Raw genomic sequence first — 15,018 nt, forward strand, 5'->3', positions numbered from 1 at the left:
GGGAGGGAGGGACCGGGTGTCTGCTAGATGGACAGAGAGAGAGAGGGAAGGAGGGACCGGGTGTCTGCTAGATGGACAGAGAGAGAGAGAGTGGTAGGAATCGTGCCAGGTGTCTACAAGATAGACAGAGAGATGGAGGGAGGGATCCCTGGGCATCTGCCATACCTGCTGTCTCTTCAACATCCCCGGCCAGAGAAAGAGAGGGGGGGAGAAAGAGATAGAGAGAATGAGACAGAGAGGTTGGGTGATTGAGAGAGGGAAAGATGTAGAGAGATGACCTTATTATGGTAAAGACAGCCATGTGCCTGCTCATCACACCTTCTCCTTTAGGATGTACCCTCAGGCCCTAGGATGTACCCTCAGGCCCTAGGATGTACCCTCAGGCCCTAGGATTTACCCCCAGGCCCTAGGATTTACCCTCAGGCCCTAGGATTTACCCTCAGGCCCTAGGATTTACCCCCAGGCCCTAGGATGTACCCTCAGGCCCTAGGATTTACCCTCAGGCCCTAGGATTTACTCCCAGGCCCTAGGATTTACCCTCAGGCCCTAGGATTTACCCTCAGGCCCTAGGATTTACCCTCAGGCCCTAGGATTTACCCTAATGCCCTAGGATTTACCCTAATGCCCTAGGATTTACCCCCAGGCCCTAGGATTTACCCTCAGGCCCTAGGATTTACCCTAATGCCCTAGGATTTACCCCCAGGCCCTAGGATTTACCCTCAGGCCCTAGGATTTACCCTCAGGCCCTAGGATTTACCATAAGACCCTAGGATTTACCCTCAGGCCCTAGGATTTACCATCAGAGCCTAGGATTTACCTAAGGCCCTAGGATTTATCCTCAGGCTCTAGGATGTACCCTCATGCCCTAGGATTTACCCTCATGCCCTAGGATTTACCATAAGACCCTAGGATTTACCCTCAGGCCCTAGGATTTACCATCAGAGCCTAGGATTTACCTAAGGCCCTAGGATTTATCATCAGGCTCTAGGATGTACCCTCATGCCCTAGGATTTACCCTCATGCCCTAGGATTTACCATAAGACCCTAGGATTTACCCTAATGCCATAGGATTTACCCTCAGGCCCTAGGATTTACCCTCAGACCCCAGGGTTTACCCTCAGGCCCTTTTTAGTGACGTCTTAACTCTCTTCTGGCTTCATCTCAGAAGGGAAACAGTATTATGGTTTGGGGAGAGAGGAAGAAGGGAGGGAGAATTTAACAACTGTCAGGCAGGCCGCTCATGTCGTTTTTAATGTCTCCCTGGGGCTTTATGAGGGAGAGAGAGACGGTGAGATAGGGAGAGAGAGAGAGAGAGAGAGAGAGAGAGAGAGAGAGAGAGACGGTGTGTTAGAGAGAGCAGGAGAGGGAGAGAGCGAGAGACTGTGAGACAGCAGGAGAGGGAGAGAGCGAGAGACTGTGAGAGAGCAGGAGAGGGAGAGAGCGAGAGACTGTGAGAGAGCAGGAGAGGGAGAGAGCGAGAGACTGTGAGAGAGCAGGAGAGGGAGAGAGCGAGAGAGCAGGAGAGGGAGAGAGCGAGAGACTGTGAGAGAGCAGGAGAGGGAGAGAGCGAGAGACTGTGAGTTAGAGAGAGCAGGAGAGGGAGAGAGAGAGAAAGAGAGAGCATAATGTGAGTGTTGCCTGAAGCAGCCAGCAGTCTCAGTAGATGTATTACTGCCCTTTACTGTAGCTGACCATCATGCAACACAACTGGGGACCAATATCAAACAACACAGCCGGGCAGACCCCTGAGACTAATCTACTAGGCAAAGATGATAAGATAGCCTCTCCCCCTCCCTCCCTCCTCTCCCCCTCCCTCCCTCCCTCCTCTCCCCCTCCCTCCCTCGTCTCCCCCTCCCTCCTCCTTCCTCTCCCCTCCCCTCTCCGTCCTCCTCCCCTCCCTCCTTCCTCTCCCCTCCCTCCCTCCGTCCTCTCCCCTCCCTCCCTCTCCCCTCCCTCCCTCCGTCCTCTCCCCTCCCTCCCTCCTTCCTCTCCCCTCCCCTCTCCCTCCTCTCCCCTCCCTCCTTCCTCTCCCCTCCCTCCTTCCTCTCCCCTCCCTCCTCCCTTCCTTCCTCTCCCCTCCCTCCTTCCTCTCCCCTCCTTTCCTCTCCCCTCCCTCCTCCTTCCTCTCCCCTCCCTCCTTCCGTCCTCTCCCCTCCCTCCCTCCGACCTCTCCCCTCCCTCCTTCCTCTCCCTCCCTCCCTCCGTCCTCTCCCCTCCCTCCTTCCTCTCCCCTCCCTCCCTCCGTCCTCTCCCCTCCCTCCTTCCTCTCCCCTCCCTCCTTCCGTCCTCTCCCCTCCCTCCCTCGGTCCTCTCCCCTCCCTCCTTCCTCTCCCCTCCCTCCTTCCGTTCTCTCCCCTCCCTCCCTCCGTCCTCTCCCCTCCCTCCTTCCTTCCTCTCCCCTCCCTCCCTCCGACCTCTCCCCTCCCTCCTTCCTTCCTCTCCCCTCCCTCCTTCTCTCTCCCCTCCCTCCTTCCGTTCTCTCCCCTCCCTCCCTCCTTCCGTTCTCTCCCCTCCCTCCCTCCGACCTCTCCCCTCCATCCCCCTTCCTTCCTCTCCCCTCCATCCCTCCCTCCGTCCTCTCCCCTCCCTCCTTTTCTCCCCCTCCCTCCCTCCGTCCTCTCCCCTCCCTCCTTTTTCTCCTCCCTCCCTCCTCCTTCCTCTCCCCTCCCTCCCTCCGACCTCTCCCCTCCCTCCTTCCTTCCTCTCCCTCCCTCCTTCCTTCCTCCCCCTCCCTCCCTCCGTCCTCTCCCCTCCCTCCTTCCTTCCTCTCCCCTCCCTCCTTCCTCTCCCCTCCCTCCTTCCTTCCTCTCCCCTCCCTCCTTCCTTCCTCTCCCCTCCCTCCCTCCGTCCTCTCCCCCCTCCTTCTCTCTCCCCTCCCTCCTTCCGTTCTCTCCCCTCCTTCCCTCCGACCTCTCCCCTCCTTCCTTCCTCTCCCCTCCCTCCCTCCGTCCTCTCCCTTCCCTCCTTTTTCTCCCTCCCTCCCTCCGTCCTCTCCCCTCCCTCCTTCCTCTCCCCTCCCTCCCTCCGTCCTCTCCCCTCCCCTCCTTCCTTCCTCTCCCCTCCTTCCTTCCTCTCCCCTCCCTCCCTCCGTCCTCTCCCCTCCCTCCTTTCTCTCCCCTCCCTCCTTCCTCTCCCCTCCCTCCTTCCTCTCCCCTCCCTCCCTCCGTCCTCTCCCCCTCCCTCCTTCCTCTCCCCTCCCTCCTTCCGTCCTCTCCCCTCCCCCCTCCGCCTCTCCCCTTCCCCTCCCTCTCCTCTCCCCTCCCTCCCTCCGTCCTCTCCCCTCCCTCCTTCCTCTCCCCTCCCTCCTTCCGTCCTCTCCCCTCCCTCCCTCCTTCCTCTCCCCTCCCTCCTTCCTCTCCCTCCTCCCTCCGTCCTCTCCCCTCCCTCCTTCCTCCCCCTCCCTCCTTCCGTTCTCTCCCCTCCCTCCCTCCGTCCTCTCCCTCCCCTCCTTCCTTCTCTCCCCTCCCTCCTTCCTCTCCCCTCCCTCCTTCCTTCCTCTCCCCTCCCTCCCTCCGACCTCTCCCCTCCCTCCTTCCTTCCTCTCCCCTCCCTCCTTCTCTCTCCCCTCCCTCCTTCCGTTCTCTCCCCTCCCTCCCTCCGACCTCTCCCCTCCTTCCTTCCTTCCTCTCCCCTCCATCCCTCCCTCCGTCCTCTCCCCTCCCTCCTTTTTCTCCCCTCCCTCCCTCCGTCCTCTCCCCTCCCTCCTTTTTCTCCCTCCCTCCCTCCTTCCCTCCCCTCCCTCCCTCCGACCTCTCCCCTCCCTCCTTTCTTCCTCTCCCCTCCCTCCTTCCGTTCTCTCCCCTCCCTCCCTCCGACCTCTCCCCTCCCTCCTTCCTTCCTCTCCCCTCCCTCCCTCCGTCTCTCCCCTCCCTCCTTCCGTTCTCTCCCCTCCTCCCTCCGACCTCTCCCTCCCTCCTTCCTTCCTCTCCCCTCCCTCCCTCCGTCCTCTCCCCTCCCTCCTTCCTTCCTCTCCCCTCCCTCCTTCCTTCCTCTCCCCTCCCTCCTTCCTTCCTCTCCCCTCCCTCCCTCCGTCCTCTCCCCTCCTCCTTCTCTCTCCCCTCCCTCCTTCCGTTCTCTCCCTCCCTCCCTCCGACTCTCCCTCCTCCCTCCTTCCTTCCTCTCCCCTCCCTCCCTCCGTCCTCTCCCCTCCCTCCTTTTTCTCCCCTCCCTCCCTCCGTCCTCTCCCCTCCCTCCTTTTTCTCCCTCCCTCCCTCCTTCCTCTCCCTCCCTCCTTCCGTTCTCTCCCCTCCCTCCCTCCGACCTCTCCCTCCCTCCTTTCCTTCCTCTCTCCCTCCCTCCCTCCGTCCTCTCCCCTCCCTCCTTCCTTCCTCTCCCCCTCCCTCCCTCCGTCCTCTCCCCTCCTTCCTTCCTCTCCCCTCCCTCCTTCCTTCTCTCTCCCCTCCCTCCCTCCGTCCTCTCCCCTCCCTCCTTTTTCTCCCCTCCCTCCCTCCATCCTCTCCCCTCCCTCCTTTTTCTCCCCTCCCTCCTTCCTCTCCCTCCCTCCTTCCATTCTCTCCCCTCCCTCCCTCCGACCTCTCCCCTCCCTCCTTCCTTCCTCTCCCCTCCCTCCTTCCTTCCTCTCCCCTCCCTCCTTCTCTCTCCCTCCCTCCTTCCGTTCTCTCCCCTTCCTCCCTCCTTCCTTCCTCTCCCCTCCCTCCTTCCTTCCTCTCCCCTCCCTCCTTCTCTCTCCCTCCCTCCTTCCTTCTCTCCCCTTCCTCCCCCCTCCTTCCTCTCCCCTCCCTCCTTCCTTCCCTCTTTCCCGCCATCCCCTCCTTCTCTCTCTCCCTCTCTCTCTTCCTCCCTCCCACCTTCCCTCCCTTCCTTCCTTCCTTCCTTCCTCCCCCCTCCCACCTTCCCTCCCGCGTTCCCTCCTTCTTTCCTTCCCTCTCCCCCCCACTCTCTCCCTCCCTCCCTCCCTCCCCCTCTCCATGCTTATGGAATAAAGACCCTACACTCACTAGCTGTTGAAACATAGCATATCAGACTAACATGATCCTATTGGTTAAACACTAAATGTCAGCTATGTGTAGTCTGTATTGGAACAGCATAGTAAATTGAATCCCAGACACGAGGAACACCCGAACTGATTATCTCCGGGCTGTCGGCGTGACTTGTGGAGAAACCTGTTGTGAAAGGGAGGAGGACAGGAGGGAGGAGAAACAGAGGAGGAGGACAGGAGGGAGGAGAAACAGAGGAGGACAGGAGGGAGGAGAAACAGAGGGGGATAGGAGGGAGGAGAAACAGAGGAGGAGGACAGGAGGGAGGAGAAACAGAGGAGGACAGGAGGGAGGAGAAACAGAGGAGGAGGACAGGAGGGAGGAGAAACAGAGGAGGAGGACAGGAGGGAGGAGAAACAGAGGAGGACAGGAGGGAGGAGAAACAGAGGAGGACAGGAGGGAGGAGAAACAGAGGAGGAGGACAGGAGGGAGGAGAAAAAAGAGAGGAGGAGGACAGGAGGAGGAGACAGAGGAAGGACCAGAGAGGAGCGAGGAGGAGGACAGGAGGGAGGAAAACAGAGGAGACAGGAGGGAGGAGAAACAGAGGAGGAGGAAGGAGGGGGGGGAGAAACCGAGAGGAGGACAGGAGGGAGGAGAAACAGAGGAGGACAGGAGGGAGGAGAAACAGAGGAGGACAGGAGGGAGGAGAAACAGAGGAGGAGGACAGGAGGGAGGAGAAACAGAGGAGGAGGACAGGAGGGAGGAGAAACAGAGGAGGAGGACAGGAGGGAGGAGAAAGTTAGCCTGGTTAGCCTCTTGTTGTAACAGAATAATGGTAGAGGTGAGTTAGCCTGGTTAGCCTCTTGTTGTAACAGAATAATGGTAGAGGTGAGTTAGCCTCTTATTGTAACAGAATAATGGTAGAGGTGAGTTAGCCTGGTTAGCCTCTTGTTGTAACAGAATAATGGTAGAGGTGAGTTAGCCTGGTTGGCCTCTTGTTGTAACAGAATAATGGTAGAGTTGTGAGTTAGCCTGGTTAGCCTCTTGTTGTAACAGAATAATGGTAGAGTTGTGAGTTAGCCTGGTTAGCCTCTTGTTGTAACAGAATAATGGTAGAGGTGAGTTAGCCTGGTTGGCCTCTTGTTGTAACAGAATAATGGTAGAGTTGTGAGTTAGCCTGGTTAGCCTCTTGTTGTAACAGAATAATGGTAGAGTTGTGAGTTAGCCTGGTTAGCCTCTTGTTGTAACAGAATAATGGTAGAGGTGAGTTAGCCTGGTTAGCCTCTTGTTGTAACAGAATAATGGTAAGTTGTGAGTTAGCCGTTAGCCTCTGTTGTACATTGTGGGTGATGCTGTTGCTCTGTTGTAACAGAATATGGTAGAGTGAGTTAGCCTGGTTAGCCTCTTGTTGTACGATAATGGTAGAGTTGTGAGTTACCTGGTTAGCTCTTGTTGACAGAATAATGTAGATTGAGTTGCCTGTTAGCCTCTTGTTGTAACAGAATAATGGTAGAGTTGTGTGTTAGCCTGGTTAGCCTCTTGTTGTAACAGAATAATGGTAGAGGTGAGTTAGCCTGGTTAGCCTTGTTGGATGGCAGGCAGGTCCTCAAATTGATGTCTCCATCACAGTTGTACCCCTCTCCTTTGTTTCAACAGCGCTAGCTACAACCCCAGTTACAACCCCAGTCCCAACCCTTTCCCTAGTTACGGCCCCAGTCCTAACCCTTTCCCTAGTTACGGCCCCAGTCCCAACCCTTTCCCTAGTTACAGCCCCAGTCCCAACCCTTTCCCTAGTTACAGCCCCAGTCCCAACCCTTTCCCTAGTTACAGCCCCAGTCCCAACCCTTTCCCTAGTTACAGCCCCAGTCCCAACCCTTTCCCTAGTTACAGCCCTAGTCCCAACCCTTTTCCTAGTTACAGCCCCAGTCCTAACCCTTTCCCTAGTTACAGCCCCAGCATCAGCCTCACAACCACCACCACCCCCTTACCCAGCCCTAACCCCCCTCATCCCGGCCTCAGTCTAGCCAGATAGTCCCTATCCCTGACCTTAACAGTCCCAGCCCCAAACCAGCCCAGCCCTAACCCAGCCCAGCTCTAACCCAGCCCAACCCTAACCCAGGCCAGCCCTAACCCAGGCCAGCCCTAACCCAGGCCAGCTCTAACCCAGCCTAGCCCTAACCAAGGTCAGCCCTAACCCAGGCCAGCTCTAACCCAGGCCAGCTCTAACCCAGGCCAGCTCTAACCCAGGCCAGCCCTAACCCAGGCCAGCTCTAACCCAGGCCAGCCCTAACCCAGGCCAGCCCTAACCCAGGCCAGCTCTAACCCAGCCTAGCCCTAACCCAGGCCAGCCCTAACCCAGGCCAGCTCTAACCCAGGCCTGCTCTAACCCAGGCCAGCCCTAACCCAGCCTAGCCCTAACCCAGGCCAGCCCTAACCCAGGCCAGCTCTAACCCAGGCCAGCTCTAACCCAGGCCAGCCCTAACCCAGGCCAGCCCTAACCAGGCCATCTACCCAGCCGCCCTACCAGGCCAGCCCTAACCCAGCCCAGCCCTAACCCAGGCCGCCTAACCCAGTCCTAAGCCCTAACCCCAGGCAGCCTCTACCCAGGCGCTCTAACCCAGGCCACCCTAACCCAGGCCAGCCCTAACCCAGACCGCAATAACAGAGCAGTCTGTCTGCTGGCACCTGCCTTGCCAGAGTAGGGAGGGAGGGAGGGAGGGAGGAGGAGGGAGGGAGGGAGGGGATGAAAAACCCAGCTGCCTCTGTGCCTGGGCCCTGTGAGGCTTCTAAATGAGAGGGAGGAGATGGAGAGAGGAGGAGAGGCAGGAGGGAGGGAGGGAGAGACTGCTGGCACCATCTGGACATGTCTTCTGTAATCCAGTCCTCATCTTTACACAGAGCCAGGCTGGTGTTTTCTGTATTCCAGTCCTCATCTTTACACAGAGCCAGGCTGTGTTTTTCTGTAATCCAGTCCTCATCTTTACACAGAGCCAGCTGGTGTTTTCTTCTGTATTCCAGTCCTCATCTTTACACAGAGCCAGGCTGGTGTTTTCTGTATTCCAGTCCTCATCTTTACACAGAGCCAGGCTGGTGTTTTCTGTAATCCAGTCCTCATCTTTACACAGAGCCAGGCTGGTGTTTTCTGTATTCCAGTCCTCATCTTTACACAGAGCCAGGCTGGTGTTTTCTGTAATCCAGTCCTCATCTTTACACAGAGCCAGGCAGGTACATCAGTGTGAGTCTCACACTGATGTAACTGACCCCTGTTTACTGTCACTGAGCCTCACACTAATGTAACTGACCCCTGTTTACTGTCACTGAGCTTGACAATGATGTAACTGACCCCTGACCCCTGTTTACTGTCACTGAGCCTCACACTGATGTAACTGACCCCTGTTTACTGTCACTGAGCCTCACACTGATGTAACTGACCCCTGACCCCTGTTTACTGTCACTGAGCCTCACACTGATGTAACTGACCCCTGACCCCTGTTTACTGTCACTGAGCCTCACACTGATGTAACTGACCCCTGACCCCTGTTTACTGTCACTGAGCCTCACACTGATGTAACTGACCCCTGACCCCTGTTTACTGTCACTGAGCCTCACACTGATGTAACTGACCCCTGACCCCTGTTTACTGTCACTGAGCCTCACACTGATGTAACTGACCCCTGACCCCTGTTTACTGTCACTGAGCCTCACACTGATGTTACTGACCCCTGACCCCTGTTTACTGTCACTGAGCCTCACACTGATGTTACTGACCCCTGACCCCTGTTTACTGTCACTGAGCCTCACACTGATGTTACTGACCCCTGACCCCTGTTTACTGTCACTGAGCCTCACACTGATGTTTTTTATTTTTATTTTATTTTACCTTTATTTAACTAGGTAAGTCAGTTAAGAACAAATTGTTATTTTCAATGACGGCCTAGGAACAGTTGGGTTAACTGCCTTGTTCAGGGGCAGAACAACAGATTTTTACCTTGTCAGCTCGAGGATTCGATCCAGCAACCTTTTGGTTAACTGGCCCAACGCCCAACGTTAACCACTAGGCTAACTGCTGCCCCAGAATGTGATGTAACTGAAGTCGAACACACGCACACACACAGACACACACACACACACACACACACACACACACACACACACACACACAGACACGCACACAGACACACACCACACAGACACACACACACAGACACACACACACACACGACACGCACACAGACCACACACACACAGACCACACACACAGACACACACACACACAGCAGACACACACACCACACAGACACGCACACAGACACACACACACACAGACACGCACACAACACCACAGAACACCACACGACACACACCACCCCAAAAAACAAGACACACACAACACGACACACACGCAAACACACACAGAACACACCAGAACCCTACACACAGACACACACACAGAACACACACACCCACAAGACAGCGCCACAGACACGACACACAGACCACACAACACAACAGACACGCACACAGACACACACACACACACACACACAGACACGCACACAGACACACACACACACACACACTCACACACACATACAGAGTTTCATCCCGCTCCTCAGTGTAGAAGAGGTGCTGCTGTGAATCACAAGAGGTGGCTGGCCTCTCCTCTGCTTTGATTGGGCCCACATTCTCTTTCTGTCCTACCGCCGGTCCGTGGTGCTGCCCGGGATAAAGAGAACAAGAGAATAAAGGAAAATGTCTCTTTTGTAGTTGGCACACTGTTAAAGATGGACCCCACTCAGTTACCTAACCAGGGAGCAGGAGGGAGGTAGAGACAGATGGAGGGAGGGAGGTAGACCGGTAGGTAGAGAGGAAGCTAGAGATGGAGGGAGGTAGAGAGGAAGGTAAAGATGGACCCCCCTCAGTTACCTAACCAGGGAGCAGGAGGGAGGTAGAGACAGATGGAGGGAGGGAGGTAGACCGGTAGGTAGAGAGGAAGCTAGAGATGGAGGGAGGTAGAGAGGAAGGTAAAGATGGACCCCCCTCAGTTACCTAACCAGGGAGCAGGAGGGAGGTAGAGACAGATGGAGGAGGGAGGATAGAACCGGTATCGTATAGGGAAGCTGAGAGATGGAGGAAGGTAAGAGAGGACTAGTAAAATGGACCCCCCTCAGTTACCTAACCAGGGAGCAGGAGGGAGGTAGAGACAGATGGAGGGAGGGAGGTAGACTGGTAGGTAGAGAGGAAGCTAGAAATGGAGGGAGGTAGAGAGGAAGGTAAAGATGGACACCCCTCAGTTACCTAACCAGGGAGCAGTAGGGAGGTAGAGACAGATGGAGGGAGGTAGACCGGTAGGTAGAGAGGAAGCTAGAAATTGAGGGAGGTAGAGAGGTAGAGAGGAAGGTAGAAATGGAGGATGGCGGTGGAGGTAGAAAAATGTGAGGTAGGTGGGAGAGAGGGTAGAGACATAGGTGGTGGTGAGGAGGGGTAGGGAGGGACAGATGGGGGGTGAGGGAGGGGAGGGAGGGAGGGATGGGGGGGAGGTGAGGGAGGTTGGGGAAGTAGTATGGAGGTAGAATGGAACAGGAGGGAAGCAGGGAGGTAGAGGGAAGGAGGGAGGGAGGGAGGGAGGGAGGGAGATGGATGGAGGGAGGGAGATGGATGGAGGGAGGGAGATGGATGGAGGGAGGGAGATAGAGGGAGGGAGATAGAGGGAGGGAGATAGAGGGAGGGAGATGGAGGGAGGGAGATGGAGGGAGGGAGATCGAGGGAAGGAGGGAGGGAGGGATTCAGTCCATCTGAGGGATCTGTAGGGCCAGACTGAACCCTAGTGGACAAGGACAGAAGTGACACTGAGTTGGCTGGTTTGGTACTGGAGTAATGGTTTTCAAAACATTCCTCGTGGACCTCCAGATGTTTCACAATGTTGTTGTAGTCCTGAACTGGCTCACCTGATTCACCTAGTAAAGGGCTTGATGATTAGTTGACAGGTGGAATCAGGTGCTGTCTCTGGAATAGATGAAATACCTGGAACGACTGGAGGTCTCAGAGGAGAGGTTTGAGACCACCTGTACTAAAACACTTTGTGGGACGCTGGTGGTTCATTACATTTCAATGTGTTTGTTTTTGATTTTTTTCATCTGTCCTTTCTCTCTCACACCTCTGTGGGAGGTCGAGCTGTGGAGGGCTGTTTTACAGCCCAAATCAAACTCTATTCCCTATGTGCTGCAGAGGACAAGGATGAGTGGAGAGGGATGAGATGAGGAAAAGTGGAGTATGAGGGGGAGAGAGGGATCAAGAGCAGGAAGTAGAGAGGGATCAGAGGAGGAGAGGAGAGAAGGGATTAGGAAGGAGAGGAGAGAGGGATAGGAAGGAGAGAGGATCAGAGGAGGAGATAGGAGAAGAGGGATCAGGAGGAGGAGGGATCAGTAAGTAGAGAGGGATCAGAGAGAGGAGAGGAGAGAGGGATCAGAGAGAGGAGAGGAGAGAGGGAAGAGAGGAGAGAGGGATCAAGAGAGTGAGAGGAGATGAGGATCGAGAGAGGAGACGGAGAGAGGAATGAGAGAGGAGAGGAGGAGGGATCAGAGAGAGGAGTAGGAGAGAGGGATCAGAGAGTGAAGAGGGAGAGATGGGAGAGAGATATCAGGATGAGAGGAGAGAGGGATCAGAGAGAGGAGAGGAGAGAGGGATCAGAGAGAGGAGAGGAGAGAGGGATAGGAGAGGAGAGAGGGATCAGAGAGAGGAGAGGAGAGAGGGATCAGAGAGGAGAGAGGGATCAGAGAGAGGAGAGGAGAGAGGGATCAGAGAGAGGAGAGGAGAGAGGGATCAGAGAGAGGAGAGGAGAGAGGGATAGGAGAGGAGAGAGGGATCAGAGAGGAGAGGAGAGAGAGATCAGAGAGAGGAGAGGAGAGAGGGATCAGAGAGGAGAGGAGAGAGGGATCAGAGAGAGGAGCGAGGGATCAGAGAGGAGAGGAGAGAGAGATAGGAGAGGAGAGAGGGATCAGAGAGGAGAGGAGAGAGGGATCAGAGAGAGGAGAGGAGAGAGGGATCAGAGAGGAGAGGAGAGAGAGATATTACATGCCATTGGGGATGCAACCTACCTGTGCTGATATCACTCCTCACAGGAGTGGATTTTAACAGTCAGAACTAATGTGTACTCTGTCCTCCCATCCCTCTCCTCTCCTCCTCTCATCCCTCTCTACTCTGATCCCTCTCTCTCATCCCTCTCCTCCTCTCATTCCTCTCTACTCGTATCCCTCTCTCCTCCTCTCCTCCCCCCTCATCCTTCTATCCTCTCCTCTCTATTTCTCTCATCCCTTTCATCCCTCTCTCCTCAACTCTAATCCCTCTCTCCTCTTATCCCTATCTCCGCAACTCTAATCCCTCTCTCCTCTCATCCCTCTCTCCTCTCCTCTCATCCCTCTCTCCTCTCTTCTCCTCTCTCATCTCTCCTCTCCTCTCACCCTCTCTCCTCTCCACCCACTCTGCTCTTCATCCCATTTCATCTCTTCTCTCTTCTCTCTCCTCCCCTCCTCCTTCCAGCCTTGTTGTCGTCTTGGTGTGAGGAGCTGGGTCGTCTCCTCCTCCTCCGTCATCAGAAGAACAGACAGAACGAACCGCCCCAGGGGAAGGTTCCTATGCAGCTCACCATGCACTCCATGAAGCCCAGCCTGTCACACAGGTCAGACCACACACACACACACACACACACACACCACACTAACACACACACACACACACACACACACACACACACACACACACACACACACAACACACAACACACACACACCAACACACTAACCTACACCACACACCACACCAACATCCACACACACACACACACACACACACACACACCACACACGACACACAAACACAAACACACACACACACAACCAACGTACACACAAGATAGACACCACACAAACAACACACACACACACACACACACACACACACACACACCACACATACACACAGATAACCACACACACAGCCACACACACACACACACACACACACATACACACAGATAGGCACACACAACACACACATACACACACACACATAACCCACCAACACACACACACACACACACACACACATAACACACACACACACACAACACACACACACCAACCACACACACACCATCACACAGACAACACACAATAGACACAACCACATAACACACACACACACACACACACAATAACACACACACAGACCACACAACACACACGCACACCCACACACACGCACACCCACACACACACACACACACACACACACACACACACACACACACACACATACACACAGATAGACACACACACACATACACACAGATAGACAGACACACACACACACACACACACACACACACACACACACACACACACACACACACACACACACACACATACACACAGATAGACACACACACACACACACTCTGGGATCTGGGATCTAATAATAACGTCAGCTAGGGAGACAGCCAGCTAACATTAGCTAGCTAGCTAACAGTACGCTTTAGCTTGAAATGAAACCACTTTCTGTCAGAATTAGCAACGTGTAATATCTGAAAATGTAGCTAGCTAACGCTAAACTAGCTTACCTGTATACATCATCATTTTCTCCGTGTCTTTAGCTATCATACTCTAATTCCACTGATTTCAAAACTCGATCCGCCAGAAAGTGGAGAGCAACACTTAATGCGGCTCCACTACACAATACATTTATTTTTAAATCAGCGTTCGACAGGATTATCAACACAGACTGACCAGCTCAAATAGACAGAAGCCTTCTATATAACAGACCAATCCGAACTCATCTCTCGGGCATGTCCAACCCACTCATTATCTCATCCAATCATGGCTAGTGGGAAGGTTGTTCACTTTTTCTGTGGCTAAACCAACTAGGCTCGTAATTTAACTATTTTATTTTGTATTTACAGATGGCATACAAGTTTGTTATTAAGGCAAATGAAAGTTCACATGTTCCAGAAGGCATTTCTGCCAAAAAAACACATTTTGATTAATAAAAAAGTTTAAGTTCAAACGGCCCTCCTGTGTACTGTCGATTCAGGGCCAGATAGCACTGCATTTTGCTCTGTGTTTGTTCTTGTGTTTCCCAATTTCCCAATAAGATATGTAGTTTTGTTTTGACTGTTGTAATTTGTTGTTCTGATTGATTGGATGTTCTGGTCCTGAGGCTTCAGTGTGTTAGTAGAACAGGTTTGTGAACTCAGCCCCAGGACCAGCTCTCTCTCTCCCTCTTTTTCCCTCTCTTTCTCTCTCTCTTTCTTTCTCTCTTTTTATTTCTCTCTCTCTCTCTCTCTCTCTCCCTCTCTCTTTTTCTCTCTCTCTCTTTCTCTCTCTCTTTTTGTAGGGTGTGGGGCATCGGGGGTTCTATGTACAGTGGATGAGGAAGGGGGCTTGGGTCTAACTAAAGTGTGTGCTTGTAATGATGTAGCTATTGGGTATTGGGACAAAAAATGTGTTTTTTAAAATAAATACAAATCTGTTTTTCTCTCTCTCTCTCTCTCTGTGTTGTGTGTGTGTGTGTGTGTGTGTCTGCAGTGATGGGTCTTTTCCCTACGACTCAGTACCATGGCAACAGAACACCAACCAGCCGCCGGGTTCTCTCTCCGTGGTAACGACCGTCTGGGGTGTTGCCAACACCTCACAGAGTCAGGTGAGATTAACCAGCATGCTCTGGGGTGTCGCCAAAAACTTGCAGAGTCAGGTGAGATTACCCAGCATGCTCTGGGGTGTCACCAACACCTTGTAGAGTCAGGTGAGATTGCCCAGCATGCTCTGGGGTATCACCAAAACCTTGCAGAGACAGGTGAGATTACCCAGCATGCTCTGGAACATCTCCAATAGAGGAGTATACCTCTACGTTGTTTTAACCAGTGTTGATCCTTATCTAAATCTAGATTAGTAGTAGTAGTGACTACAGTAGTAATAGTAGCAGTAGTAATAGTAGTGGTAGTGACTACAGTAGTAATAGTAGCAGTAGTAATAGTAGTAGTAGTGACTACAGTAGTAATAGTAGTAGTAGTGACTACAGTAGTAGC

At 54.0% G+C, this 15,018-nt stretch overlaps 1 protein-coding gene across 1 annotated transcript in view; it reads left to right on the forward strand.

The window, feature by feature from the left end:
- The window catches only part of LOC120045312 (zinc finger MIZ domain-containing protein 1-like), a 177,664-nt gene that overhangs the window by 134,221 nt on the left and 28,425 nt on the right, over positions 1-15,018 (forward strand). The window contains exons 6-7 of the mRNA XM_038990192.1: positions 12,477-12,615; positions 14,519-14,633. Coding sequence (XP_038846120.1) covers positions 12,477-12,615; positions 14,519-14,633 — 254 coding nt within the window. The remainder of the gene's footprint in view (positions 1-12,476; positions 12,616-14,518; positions 14,634-15,018) is intronic.

This window comes from Salvelinus namaycush, chromosome 4, assembly GCF_016432855.1.
Source record: "Salvelinus namaycush isolate Seneca chromosome 4, SaNama_1.0, whole genome shotgun sequence".
Classification (NCBI taxonomy): Eukaryota; Metazoa; Chordata; class Actinopteri; order Salmoniformes; family Salmonidae; genus Salvelinus; species Salvelinus namaycush.